The sequence below is a fragment of the Phyllopteryx taeniolatus genome, chromosome 20 (assembly GCF_024500385.1).
Source record: "Phyllopteryx taeniolatus isolate TA_2022b chromosome 20, UOR_Ptae_1.2, whole genome shotgun sequence".
NCBI lineage: Eukaryota > Metazoa > Chordata > Actinopteri > Syngnathiformes > Syngnathidae > Phyllopteryx > Phyllopteryx taeniolatus.
In genome coordinates this window covers 4,098,999-4,112,801 of record NC_084521.1, presented here as the reverse complement: position 1 = coordinate 4,112,801, position 13,803 = coordinate 4,098,999, and the positions used below count along the sequence as shown (strand labels likewise).

General features: G+C 41.6%; 1 protein-coding gene across 5 annotated transcripts in view; it reads right to left on the bottom strand.

Moving 5' to 3' along the window:
- The window catches only part of smarcd3b (SWI/SNF related, matrix associated, actin dependent regulator of chromatin, subfamily d, member 3b), a 29,970-nt gene extending 17,489 nt beyond the window's left edge, over positions 1-12,481 (bottom strand). The window contains exon 1 of one of the 5 annotated variants that reach the window (XM_061757605.1): positions 12,322-12,481. In XM_061757605.1, coding sequence (XP_061613589.1) covers positions 12,322-12,333 — 12 coding nt within the window. In that variant the 5' untranslated portion in view covers positions 12,334-12,481. Of the gene's footprint in view, positions 1-2,446; positions 3,461-12,321 lie in introns of those variants that run through there. The other 4 variants (XM_061757604.1, XM_061757603.1, XM_061757608.1 and 1 more) reach the window with 4 other exon arrangements.
- Between the last annotated feature and the right edge of the window lie 1,322 nt (positions 12,482-13,803).

The following is a 13,803-nucleotide window of genomic DNA, read 5'->3' as shown; positions in this document are numbered from 1 at the left end:
ATTGAAAGGAATGGAAATGCCATTAATCCATTCCAGCCAGCCCCAAAAACAAAGCTGCAATGTGTATTTTAATGAGGAAAAATAGTACTCCATAATATTGTTCTTCATAAAGAACATACAGTAATGACATTATAAAATTGAATTAAAAAGAATGAAGCAGTTTTTGTCACACTGTTTCAATTGAAGGGCCATTGTGCTGCTCTTTCTGGTGTGCCCGCATTGGCCACATGGGGGCAGCAAAAGACAGTCAGACGTCTGAGATGTTACAACTACTCTCAGCTCATCAGTACGGCACTAATATTAGTCGTTCTTCGCAAAGGATAAAGAATATAAGATTCTCAGTATTGTTATAATGTCTGTCTCCATGTGTTGCTGTAGCGTTTGTGCTCAAGCCGTTGCTTAAATATAGGTGCTATTTAGTGTTAGCATTAGGTTAGCGGACTGAAACGAAGATGATGATGTATAATTCTCTTTTTTGAAGAATCGTTTACTGCTTATTGTGAAGTTTGCTGCCATCATAGAAGGCTTTCTTATAATTCTTTGAAAGGTTCTTCTTTCAATTTGTATTTTTAGACAAACTGATGACAAATACAAAGATTGACATCTGCTATTTTTGCTTACTTTAAATAAGAGCTGAGGATGGAGAAGCTACAGTACATCAATTTGAAAGCGACTACTTGTACACACTGCTACCTCGACTTATGAGTTCAGGGCATTCTGTGACTAAGCTTGTAAGTCAAACATAATAAAAGAGATCCATCCATCCATTTTCTGAGCCGCTTCTCCTCACTAGGGTCGCGGGCGTGCTGGAGCCTATCCCAGCTATCATCAGGCATGAGGCGGGTTATACCCTGAACTGGTTGCCAGCCAATCGCAGGGCACAAACAAACAACCATTTGCACACACATTCACACCTACAGGCAATTTAGAGTTGTCAATTAACCTACCATGCATGTTTTTGGGATGTGGGAGGAAACTGGAGTGCCCGGAGAAAACCCACGCATGCACGGGGAGAACATGCAAACTCCACACAGGCGGGGCCGGGGATTGCACCCCGATCCTCAGAACTGTGAGGCAGACGCTCTAACCAGTCGTCCACCGTGCCGCTGGATTTCACTATATGTAATTATTATAAGCGGAATCACAACAGCAGTTGTAGTGTATGTGTACCTTTAAGGGGCGTGGCCTTGAGAGTACATTATTACATATGAACAGTATTTTCAATACGTTTTATGTTAGCAATATTCTTTGTGTTTAAATACGTTGAAATATCTGATTTGTGTATTTGGACAGTGGTGACAATTGTCTAATTGTTGTTGCCTGGGCAAATACAGTGGCTATAAAAAGTGTACACACCCCTATTCAAATGCCTGGTTTTTGTGCGCTAAAAAATGAGACCAAGAAAATCACGGAAAATTAAAATACGAGCGATACCTTTGAACAATGAGATCCCTCTGATGCTGTGGAAGCTCTCTGCGGACCATGGCTTGCGCTGGACGATGTGACGACAACAAATATGAGGAAAAGCCCACTAGAACATCTGAACTTTATTTGGGGATCATCAGAGTCACTTTAAAGGTGACAAATGTGCACTGATTCCCATTTAACATGTGTTTGAATGTGACTGTATAAATCCCAACGTAGTCACATTCGCAGTTTTATACAGGTGTGCGCACTAGTGTAAATTTGACCCCGAAAAAAGTCTCGTTTTGAATAAAATGTAAAAGATTTTTTTTCAATAATTTAATTACATTTTGAAATATAATAATAATTTCAGACGTGTGCTTTTTAAACTGACCTCCAAATGTTTGGTTTATAATTGTTTTCAAATGTTTCAAAATGTAATCACAATTTGAATTGAATTGAAAGGGCTAGATTGGGGACGCAATACTAGAAAAAACACAGTATGAAAATAAGGGAGAAAAAATTTGCCTGATGGGAACCCAACCAGTCAGCCCATTGAGCGGCACGCTGGAACTTTGCTGTGACTTTGCTCGCCTGCATCTCGAGTGTGTCACTGGCCACACACACACACGCACACGCACACACACACACACACACACAGTGCTAACAGTCATGGTAACCTCCCGAGCGCATACGCGACCTGACATTTCACACATGAATGGAGCGATTGTTCCGCGCCACCTCGCCTCCGTTAACGTCCGGTGACCTTACGCCGGGGTCTCCCCCAACCCCCCCAGGCTCGCCACCCCTCTTCCATCCTTGTGCCCGAAGCGTGCTAGCCCAAAGATGGGGAGCTGCCCGCCCGCCAGGCTGGCTGCTTTTTCCATGAGCGTCGGCGATCCCGCGTCCCCCTCCCCGTTCCTCCATCCCTGCCCGAGCCGAACCCGGGTATGCGATCCAGGGAAGGGGGGAAATAACCTTCACATGGCCACGCGTTGGGCAGCTCCCCCCCTTTCAATGACGAGCGAGCGGCTGCACTCACCACTCCATGGACCAGGAACTCAAACAGTTTGCTCTTGGTGGCTTTCCTGGCTCCCCCCGCCGTCTCCTCCGTGGCCATTTGCTGCGGTCCCCCCTTCGCCTGGAGCCCGCCGCCTCGTACGCGCGCCCTCTCTCCTTCTTTTGTCTTTCCCTCGCCAGCCAGCCTCCGGTTCCCCTCCCCTGCTCCACTTTCCTTCTCTTTGTGCTCTCCTCCTCCTCCTCCTCCTCTGCCTGTCCCTGTCGCTCCTTCTTCCTCCCTCCTTTCCTTCTCTCTCTCTTCTCCCACCCTCTCTCTCCCACTCCTTTCCCCGCCGAGTCGCTCGCTAGTGTGTGTCTGCTTCACTTTTAAGTTGCCTTTGAGGAGCCCGGAATGTCGTTTCAGGAGTGAGAGAGCGAGAGAGAGAAAGAGAGAGAGAGGGAGAGCGATGGAGGGAGGGAGGGGGTTGCTGCTTGCTGCTTCTACTGTGGGGGTCTACCAGGGGGGTTTCAGCCAGCCCACATCACCGCCTCCTCGCCTCCCCCCTCTTGCACAGCTGTTGCGTTGCATTCCGCTGGTGAGATAAGAGGACATGCGGCACACAGTGAGGAAGCCGGGAAAAAGGCGAGGGGGGTTGCAAAGCAGTCGGACGACGAGGTGACCGAGTCGGAGGTCGCGCGCAGAAAAAAAAGAGGAGTTTTTTTTTTTTTTTTAAAGGGGAAGTCTTGCTTGTTGTTATTATGATTGTTATATTTAATACAGGCGGAATGGTGGCCGACCCGTTAGAGCGTCAGCCTCAACAGTTCTGACGAGCGGGGTTCAATCCACGGCCACGCCTGTGTGGAGTTTGCATGTTCTCCCCGTGCCTGCGTGGGTTTTCTCCGGGCACTCCGGTTTCCTCCCACATCCCAAAAAACATGCGTGGTAGGTTGATTGAAGACTCTAAATTGCCCGTAGGTGTGAATGTGAGTGCGAATGGTTGTTTGTTTATGTGTGCCCTGCGATTGGCTGGCGACCGGTTCGGGGTGTACCCCGCCTCCCGGCCGAAGTTAGCTGGGATAGGCTCCAGCAGCCCGCGACCCTGATGAGGATAAGCGGCTCAGAAAATGGATGGATGGATGGATATACAGAGCAGGGATTCCAGTAAAAAATTAATGAATGTAAATAAAGGTCTCTTTTTTTTTTTGAGTAAATTATTTAGTTTCTTGCTATTATTTAAATTGTTGTTGTTTGTTTGTTGTCACTATACCCTAGTGAGGATAAGCAGTGTGGAAAATGTATAAATCCATCCATCTTCTGTACCGCTTTATCCTCACAAGGGTCAATATTATAAAATTATATATATAAATCAATCCATGTCTCATAATTCTTGTATTTTTGAGTAAAATAAATAATTTCTTGCTATTATAGAAATGTTATTATTGAATTACAGTTTTATTAATAAAAATCAGTTGTTATTTTTATCTAAATAAAACATTAAAATATTAGTTTACTGTATTTTAATTTATTCACGTTATATTAACTATTTTTATTAATTTAATAAACATATTTTACCAATTCAACTTACTTGAATTTATCGTTATTTATTATTATCCTTGTAGTGTTTTTTAAATCTATGAATTTGTTGATATTATATAAATTATATTTAAAAAGATTATTATTTAATATTTTTTATTTTAAACAATTTAAAATTATCGTTATTATCTAAATAAAACCATGTGTTCAATGTATTTTAATTTATACTTATTGTTGAAATTATATTTATTAATTTACTAATTTGGATGATTTAATCTATTATTTATTATGTTATTATCCTTGTCGTGTTTTTAATGTATTTCTTTCTGATAAATACAATAATTAACCTTATTATTTAAGTGAAATGTTTGGTCATGTAATTATGGATGTCGAAATAAAAAAAAAAATAATGTAGTCGATTTCAATTCATCCTAATTGTTTGAATTACATTTGCAAAACCTGATGAATATTCAACTTTTTATTTTATTGTGTTGTATTTATTTTATACTTTATTATGTTTGTATAAATTGAATTTGTATTCAATGTAAAGTCAATTATAGTCCTATTTTTAATTTAATGATATTATTAAAATATATTATAAATACATTTCACTCAGTCTCGTGGGCGTGGCTGTGTGTTTTTTATTTTTTTTTAAAGCATCCCTTTAAATTCTGCCGCGCAACAAGTGACCGCACCCAAAAATGTGCGACGTTACACTGGAGTTGGAGCCAACTATTAAACCCATTTGAACCAGACTATCGATTTCCTCAATAACGAATCATCTGCGTTCACCTCTGTTGGCGTTCTCCCCAACGGTCTGAAAAACCTTCTTGACCGGCGGCCATGTCAAGAGCATCGACTTCCTGCGTTTGTCACAGGTTACGACTTGTTTCCTTCATCAGCCTCACATTGGCTCAATCGTCCAATCCGGGGCATGTGACCTCCTCCGAGCGAAACAAGCCCGGTCAGCACATGCGGACACTGTGGGACGGCGCCAGGATGTGATGTCACACTCGGGACATGCTCAATGACTCTTAAGCGGGTTCCACACATACCAATGGGCCAAATTTTAAAATGTTCCTCCTTGCGAATAAGGTCAACTCCGGTCCGATTGTCGCTCGCCTCGGGAAGACTATCCTAAGTGATTACGCTGTGGTGTGGGGTGTGTTCAAAGGGATTTTTTTCTCTCGGCTCTACTGGGAAAACCGTTGGGGCCGACAATCGTAAATGTTAAACCTGTTCCATTTTTAAAGCAGGTCCAGACATAGTGATAATCAAGTGTAATTTTCCCCCTTTTGATCAAAGTCAGCAAAGGCCAGATTCTTAACGCACTCCACACACCACAGGATAATCTAGCCGAGAATCAGGCTTTTGTTTTATTTTATTTTTTACTTTTATCGTAATGTTCAAATTTGGCCTGATTGTCAGTATGCGAATACCCTGCTTTAAATGTTGCCGAAGTTCAACATTTATGATTTTGTCAGCCCCAATCGTTTTCCAAAAAGATCGAGGAGGAAAAATCCCTCCTTTTGTGCCCCGCAGCACAGGATAATCACTCCGGATAATCTTCAGAGACATCCGACAATCAGACCGTTGCTGATTTTAATCACAAGGGAGGGAAAATCGTCAAATTTCGATTAGCTATATATGTGCACCCTGCTTATGATATTAAAAACCTTTCGGTGCTTTCTCTCCAGGCGCGCTCCTCTCTCAACACCCCCGACCCCCCCCGACAGCAGTCAAATCAGAGGCTTGAAATATTCATAAGGATATTTGAATGACAAAGGGGGTGAGGATCCACACACTCATCTGTCTCCTCTTCCTCGGTGTGAAAACAGCAGCAAATTGTCAAAAAGACGCTTTTAGAGCTATTAGAAAATTTGCATACGACGCATTAATAACTCTCCAGGGTTTGTCCTTCAAACTTCCTTGTTGGAATTGGGAGACCCTCCCTTGCGTCTCCAGGCTTGCTGGTGACCCCTGTCATTGAATCACGTGTACTGCAGCCCTTTAATAGGAAATATTTCTTAACAGTATCAACCAGTAAGTACACAAAATGTTACCACACTATGGAGAAGGCGCGTGGGCGTGCAAGTGATAACGAAGGCAGAGCGGAACACCCCACCCCCCCCCTCCCCCTCACCACCAACCGTAAGTTGAGTAGCTCCTTGCCGGACCCCCACTGACTCCCTCAGTAAAAGCCAGCCAGTCTGACCGAATGCTAATGGGGAAGACGGGGGGAGACCAGTAGTGTTATTGCATGGCCAACAGAGGGAGCAACCAGTAAAGGAATAAATGCGCATTGATATTAACAGACATAAAACGTACAATAAGCTATGTGTAATAAACATGCATAGGGCTCAGTATCGTGCTGCGAATGTTTTGGTAGACTCCGTTCGCCATTTGCTATTTGAAATGCTCTCTCCCGTCACCATTTTGAATCCTTTTTAAACACTTGATCATTCAAACCACAAGGGGGAGCTAGAGAGCATCTACTCAGCTCGACAGAAATTCAAGCAGCCGGTAGTTAAAAAAAAGACAAAAAAAAAAAGAATCAAATCGCGCGCACACACACACACACGCGCGCGCGCGCGCACACACACACACGCGCGCGCGCGCACACACACACACACATACAAAAATCCAACATAAATATGTAAACTTTTACATTATTCAGATACATCACATTTTGTGGGTTTGTGGTAGGTTAAAAACACATCCAAATCTGCCAGTTCAGCATTGTAAAAGAGAATCTGTTTGCAATTGCCTTACATGGCTAGATAAAGGTGAAATAAACAAATTTGATTTTTTTTTTTAATATTCCGCCCAAAAACAAATACAATTGTGTTTGCAGTTTTCATCCCCCAAAACAACCAATAGTAGTTTTTAAAATCGAATTACAAATAATAATTATAGATATAAATATACCTTTAAATATTTTGTGGGTTTGTAGCATTTATTCCCCCCCCCCCAAAAAAACCCAAAATATTTCTTCATGCATGCAGTAGCTAAAAATTAAATAAATAAAATGATCATTTTAAAAAAGAAAACAAGTTTACTAAGAAAAAAAATGTAGGTTGTGTGTTTGTGTTTTTTTATGTTAAATAACAACACAAATGAAAAATGAAAATGAACAAACAATAAGATTATAAATGAATTAAATAAAATATTCTAATAATAAAATTGGGACGGTTTGTGGCTTTTATCCTTACAAATTCTTCAATCATCAAGTAGTTAAAAAAAATACAAAAAATTAACAAATTATCATAATATAAATATAAAATAAAAAAGAATACCAAAAATGTTGTGGATTTGTGATTTCTATCCCCAAAACTAACACATAAACTGGTATTTTTTGGGGGGTAATGAAAGCTACTGGGCGCTTGAATTGGCTGGCAAGTTACCATCACAAAGGGACTGTACAACCAAAGTAGTCAAAATGAAGTGGACCTGGTTATATTGTGCAGGTGTACCTAAAGTTGTGGCCACTCATGTGCTAATCTTCCCTGTGGTGAAGCTCCATCAACTTGGCCGACTTCATTGTCAAGCAGACAGAAGGGCGAAGTGAAAAGAGGGAGATTTGGGTCCTGGGCCCCCTTTCAAGGTCGCTTTCTCCCACATACAAAACCCAGCTCGTACAAAAGAAACTCCTGGACCACCATCAAAAGCCTGGAAAACCCAATGGCACTAAAAGAAAAGGAGCTCCCATCACGGCTAAGAACGTGAGCACAATACAGAAACTCCACTGGTCGGATAAAAAAAGAACGAACGCTCAGGAGTTTTGGGAGATTTGTGCAGGACAAAGCATCCAAAGCGTCACCTGCTCCGGGGCATTTCCTGTTTGTTGTAGCCATGGCGACGGCTTAATCTGCCCAGAGCTGGAAACTACAGCAGCCAATGGGACAAGAGCCAGGCCAGAGCATCAACATCATCATCATCCGAAGAAACTATACCGGAGGAGAAAACACGTTGGCCCTGCTTCTTTCCACGCTTGACACATCCAGCCCAGGAGAATGAGCCAACATTTTTCATCATGCCTTTGCAAAGTTAACCTGACACATCACGAAGCCCTCATGGGAACTTCCACTTATTTAAATACAAAAACGGAGGAATCTCACTGTTCAACAGTCAGTCAGTCAGAAAGACATCATCAAACGGAGAAAATATGACAGCAGTGACATTACATAGAAGTGGACGTCACTTTAAAATTGGTGAAAAGACAGGAAGAAAACTGGTTACAGGAATTTCTGGCAAGTACTGGCTGTTTAGTACGTGACAAGAATCTCCCTTCGTCTTCATATATCTGGGCTATGGGGAAGGGTGGCGAGACGGCAGCCTTATCTTACAAAGAAGAACCTCAAAGCCCGGCTATATATTTTGCAATAACACGCTTGAAATCCCCCAAACGCATGTTGAAAATTGTGTTGTGGTCTGATGAAAGCAAGGTTGAATTTTTTTGGGCCTAATTCCAAAGGAACACAATACCTCCAGTGAAGCATAGTGGTGGCAGCATCACGCCTTGGGGTTGTTCAGCCGTACAAATCAGTGTTAGCACAAAACCTTCAGGCTTCAGCTTGAAAGCAAAAGAAATGTCAGGAAAAGCCTAGGCGGATACTTTAAATGGTGGCAGGTGTGTGCTGACTCCCATTAAACATGACTTTCAATGTGATTGTTTCTCAACACAACCACCCCAAATTCAGTTGTACGAGCTATAAGTCAAATACTTCATCTTGGTCTCTCTTTTTTTTTTACACCACAAAAACAAGGGTGTGTAGACTTTTCATATCCACTGTAGACCACACAAAAACACCAAAACAACTACCACAAAGCCAGTATATCCTATTTCGGATAGTTACAGTCATGCTACGAGCACTCCAAGGCTAATGTTTGGTGACAATATAGGCCACGCTGTACTGTACTACGTGTTCTTACACTATCGATGCTGAACATCGAAATGGGTCAAGCTGCCAGATGCACTGCAACTCTTTGGACCAAAACAAATGAGGCCATAAGCAACTTAAAGGACATCAACGCGGCTATAATGTGATGGTGGGGCTTTGGCGGTAAATCGTGTGTAATTAGGTTAAAAAGCGCTCTATTTAAGTCCAGAAAAATCTATAATCTGGCTGCGAAAATGACAAAGTGACAGTAAGAGAGGGGTTGGGGGGAGTTCGATACCACCGATAGGAGGCATATATTTGAGAGGAGGCCTTAGAAATGCTTCCACGAGGGTACGCTACACACGCTGATACTACATGCTAATTGATAACACGCTCGCTTGCAGTCACCTTTACAGGATGGTCACTCCTTGGGAGAGTAGTAAAAGTGCTGAATGTTTCCATTTATGTATTTTCATTCTTCTTCATCATGTTTTTATGCAATACTGTACTATTTTTTTTAAAGTGTTTTTTTTTTGGGGGGGGGAGGGCTGGAATGTATTAATGGCATTTCAATTCATTTCAAAGGGCAAAACTGAGCTTGGTCATGGAATGACTTTGGTACCACAGTAATTCCAAAGGGTTCACATACTTTTTCTTGTATGTCTGTGCAAGGATTTTTGGTCTCTAATGGGACATATGTTTATTTCTACACTGGCTCCTTCAGTGGAAATCAATCGTGCGCATAAGTTTTTCCCAGAAGCCATTTTGTTTCCACGGCAACTAACCTGCCATTGAGCAGGTTCACATTCCTCCGCCGCTATAGAGGGAAGTGCTCCTATTGTCCATTTATGCCTGAAAGTAGCACACACAAAAAAAAAACACAAAGCCAGGGCCTCGGCCTACTACTTGGCAAACAAAGGCCCGCTTTGACGCTCCAGGTGGAGAAACTCAGGAACTGGAGAGGGGAACCTCTGCATATTCCCTTAAAAAGCCAGCTCGGGACTTCAGCACCCATTCCCCAAATCAGACCTCGGGAGCAGTGTCGCTACCTTGCATACTAATCACCCTGTCCTCATTTTTGGGCTGTGAAGTGAAGCTTGAAATCATGTGTACGGTCCACCAGTCGCCAGTTGCCCTCTCCCCTGCTATATAGCACAATTAGCTATACAGTAAGGTGCTTTTTTTGAAAGCTGAGTCACCTAGTCTCCATGAACTGTGCTGAACAGGAAACCGGCGTAGAAGAGGAGGAGGAGGCAGCAGCCCAAGCTTTCTCTGCAAGGCCTATAAAATCACATCCATGCACAGTTAGTTATTATATTTATACAAAAAAAAAAAAAAAAAATGCCTCTCTGAAGCTCAGACAAGTGAATAACGTGACGCTAATACAAATGCAAGGCAAGCCAACGCGGCACTTTTAGTCACCAAGCACGTACATGAATCACCAGCAAGACATTAATGGCTGTTAATTTGAAAAGCCTCTCTTTGTATGCTTTGGGTTACAGCTAGAAAATTTGAGCGCACTCCTTCATGGTTAAATTGAAGGGTATGAGCTAAGTAGCTACCAGTTTGTATATTGAAAAAAAAAAATACAAAATAAAAACATTTTAAATAGGGACTAGAGCCCATTTTACACGTTAGCACAAAGCTAAGCTAACTGTAGTCTGAGTTATTGCTGGCAAACCATAATTAGGTATGTTGTTTTCTCATTAAAAACAGACATTTGTTTGACTTTGGTTGAGGTATTGTAATTAAGCAAATAGTCACAAATGATAAGTAAAAGCAGAGACTGAAAGAACTGTTGAAACTATACTCAGCTAGGCCAAACCAAGCTAACTGTAGCATCAGTTATGGTTTCAAAAAGCTAATTATGTACACTATGTTCTATTCCAATTAAAAAGCGAACGTTGGTTTCCACATAATACTCACAAATTAAAATAATTACAAGCTGAGACTGCCTTTGAGTCTTGAAACTGCATTAAGCTGAGCTTGAGAAAGCTAACTGCAACCTCATGTAGCTGTTTCTATAAGATAACGTATAATTATTTTCTAATTTAAAAAAGACACATTGGTTTCCCTCTGGACAGTATTATAATCAAGCAAAAACCACATTGAGCACTCACAAATAACATTCCAAACTACAAGAGACGGCCTTTGAAGTGTTGAAGCTCCATTTTACTAAGCTAAACGAAGCTTTAGTGTAGCCTCAGTTCCTCTTTTTAAATGATAATGATGTATTCACGTTGGAACTTGTGTTGGGTATTATAATTCAGCAAATGGCATATTTATAAATTACAATTCAAATTATAATTCGTAAATGCACAAACTGGCTTTGAAGCGTTGAAGCTGCACAAAGCACACTGTATGTACGCGTTTACGATCATTAGGAAAACAGGACATTTAACTCACAAATTATGATAAATAAAAGTGGAGACTGGATTTGGGTGTTGAAGTCACACTAAGCTATTGCGAAGTTAAGTGAAACCACCTGTATCCTCTGGTTTGGAAAATAGAATTACATATTCCTCTTACTAAAGCTGAAATCATTTCTTATTTGGAAGAAGCATTAGGCTACAGCACTGGTGTCAATCTGTTGGCCCGGGGGCCAGATCTGGGCCGGCATATCATTTTATGTGGCCCGCAAAAGCAAATCAAAATCGCTAATTGTTTTCTGGTGTAATACCATTGAGATATTTGCAAGCATTAGTTTGTTACCAATCCCCCTTTGAGAATAAATGGAATAGTTGAAAAACATGTTTCTACAGGCTTCTGATTTCAAAACCGGCTATTCATCAATGTGTTGTGTATGCTGTAATTACAGTATATGAGGTAATCTTTCATTTATAGGGGTCCACAGTCGTAGCTGCCCTCCGAGGGAAGTCATAACTGCGATGTGCCCTGTGACAAAAATGAGTTTGACACCCTTGGGCTACAGCAGCTGGAGCACAACATTAATGAACACCTGACCAAAAAAAAAAAAAAGTGTTTAAAATACCTAATAAAGTAAACAGAGTGTATGGTGACATTAAAATGGCACAAGTGAAACTTTTTTTGACAAGATGGGGGATGAGGCTGGGGTGTTGGTGATGGTGCACCAACCAGTCGAGCAGCCCGCCACTCTTGCCCTCCTTCCCTGCCTCCCTGCCGGCCTCGGGCTCCCCTTCACGGGTTCTCGAGTGTCACGTTCGTATCCCCACAGGCAGTCAAGGTTAACAAGCTGGTGTCTGCTGAGGCGGCTGTAGAAAGGTGGCTGATGATGCAGACACACACCGAACTCGTCTAGTCCCCCCCACGACCCCCAACCACATCCCCAATATCCCCCTAATGCCTCTTCCACTATGCGGCTGTAGCTGAGGCCAAAAACACCACCATTTTAAACTGGGGGGGGGAAAAATTCATTTAAAAAAAACAGAACCGCATTAAATGCCGAAATAGGGTAGTTTGCACGATTGCTGCTGCAGTGACGTGCTAATAATAGTAAAAAAGCCAAACACGGCAGCTCCGTACCTTTCTCTCCATCCTCTCTCGTGTGCTTTTTTTTTTGGCCGACTCAACAGCACAAAGTGTCGGATGTGTACGGTCGTCCGGTCCGGTCCGGTGTGGTCCAGTCAGGTCTTTCCTCAACTTCCTCGCGGCTTTTCAAGAGCCACAACCAAAAAAAAAAAAAAAAAAAAAAAAAAAAAAAAAAAAAAAAAAAAAAAAAAAGCAAAACAATGAGACTTGAGACTGTCACTTCCCCATCACTGGACGGCGACTTGTTAGCGCTGGTGCTGGCCTTGCGGGACGGCGGGGATGGAGCCGCCACACAGCCCGAATTGGTGAAGCCTCGCTGGGGAAAGGGAAGCAAGAAGGAGCGCAGGCGCGGTCTGCCACCGGAGAGTCGATGTGATGAAAAATGACCACAGGCAGGGAGTGTCGTCAAATTATTATCCTCCTCGCTGTTTCGTGTTTTTTTTTTTTTTTTTTTCCTGTTGGCGGGAGGGTTTCCTACAGTGCAACACCTCTCTACTCTTTTCCCCCCCAAATTCTCAAATAGCAGACACAAAGAGACTGCCTGTTTTTTTTCTTCTTAGGGGAGGGCGGGTGTTAAAAAATGCAGGGTGTGCAGAAAACTAGAAGCACGTGAAGGCAGATCATAAAAAAGCAATAAGGAAATTTACAAATTCAGCATACTTACCGGCCACTTCATTAGGTACACCAACAGAATCCAGTGACATCCCATTCAAATTCCACCTTTGCAAATAATGCTCAAAGGTATCAATAATTCATATTATTCTGCCTGTAGATGTGCACCTCATTACACTGGGAGGCCTATCATAATGTTTTACAATTGGTTGTGCACCACCTCTCACCCAAAGTCAGTTGGCATAAACTCCAGCTCAGCCGCAAATAGATATAGAAATATCGAAAACGGATGGCAGGATATCAAATAAATAGCGGATATAAAATAGTGTTCCCCTCGGCATAGTTACTTATTATTGACCTATTGTTGATTCAGTGCATTGCAGATTTTTTTTCATATTTATATCACGTATATAATAAACGCTTCTTAGCCTACATTAAATCTGTTAAAAAAAATACTTAAAACACATTTTACAACAAATAAACTGTTGATACTATCCATTACTACTGTGCATTACTGTATGTTTAAGAGTATAAAAGGTATTTAAGAGTGTAGAAAGTGTTTATGAGTATGGTAGAGGTTAATAAAAGCGTGGGGAAGATTAATAAATCTTGTTAGGTTTATACAGCTTTAAAATATGTATCAATAATTTAAAAATCGATGTGGTCGCTACTTCGCAGATTTCACCTATTGTGGGGTTGGTCCAGTATCTAACCCCTGCGAGAAACCAGGGATTACTGTACATGTAAAAAAAGTAAAAGTACATGTACATTTCATATTATTTCGGCCATATTCATTTGAAGCCGTTTGTAAATATAAATGTTAAATAAAAAAGAAAAATGAGTTTTTCCATCTAGTTTTCGTGT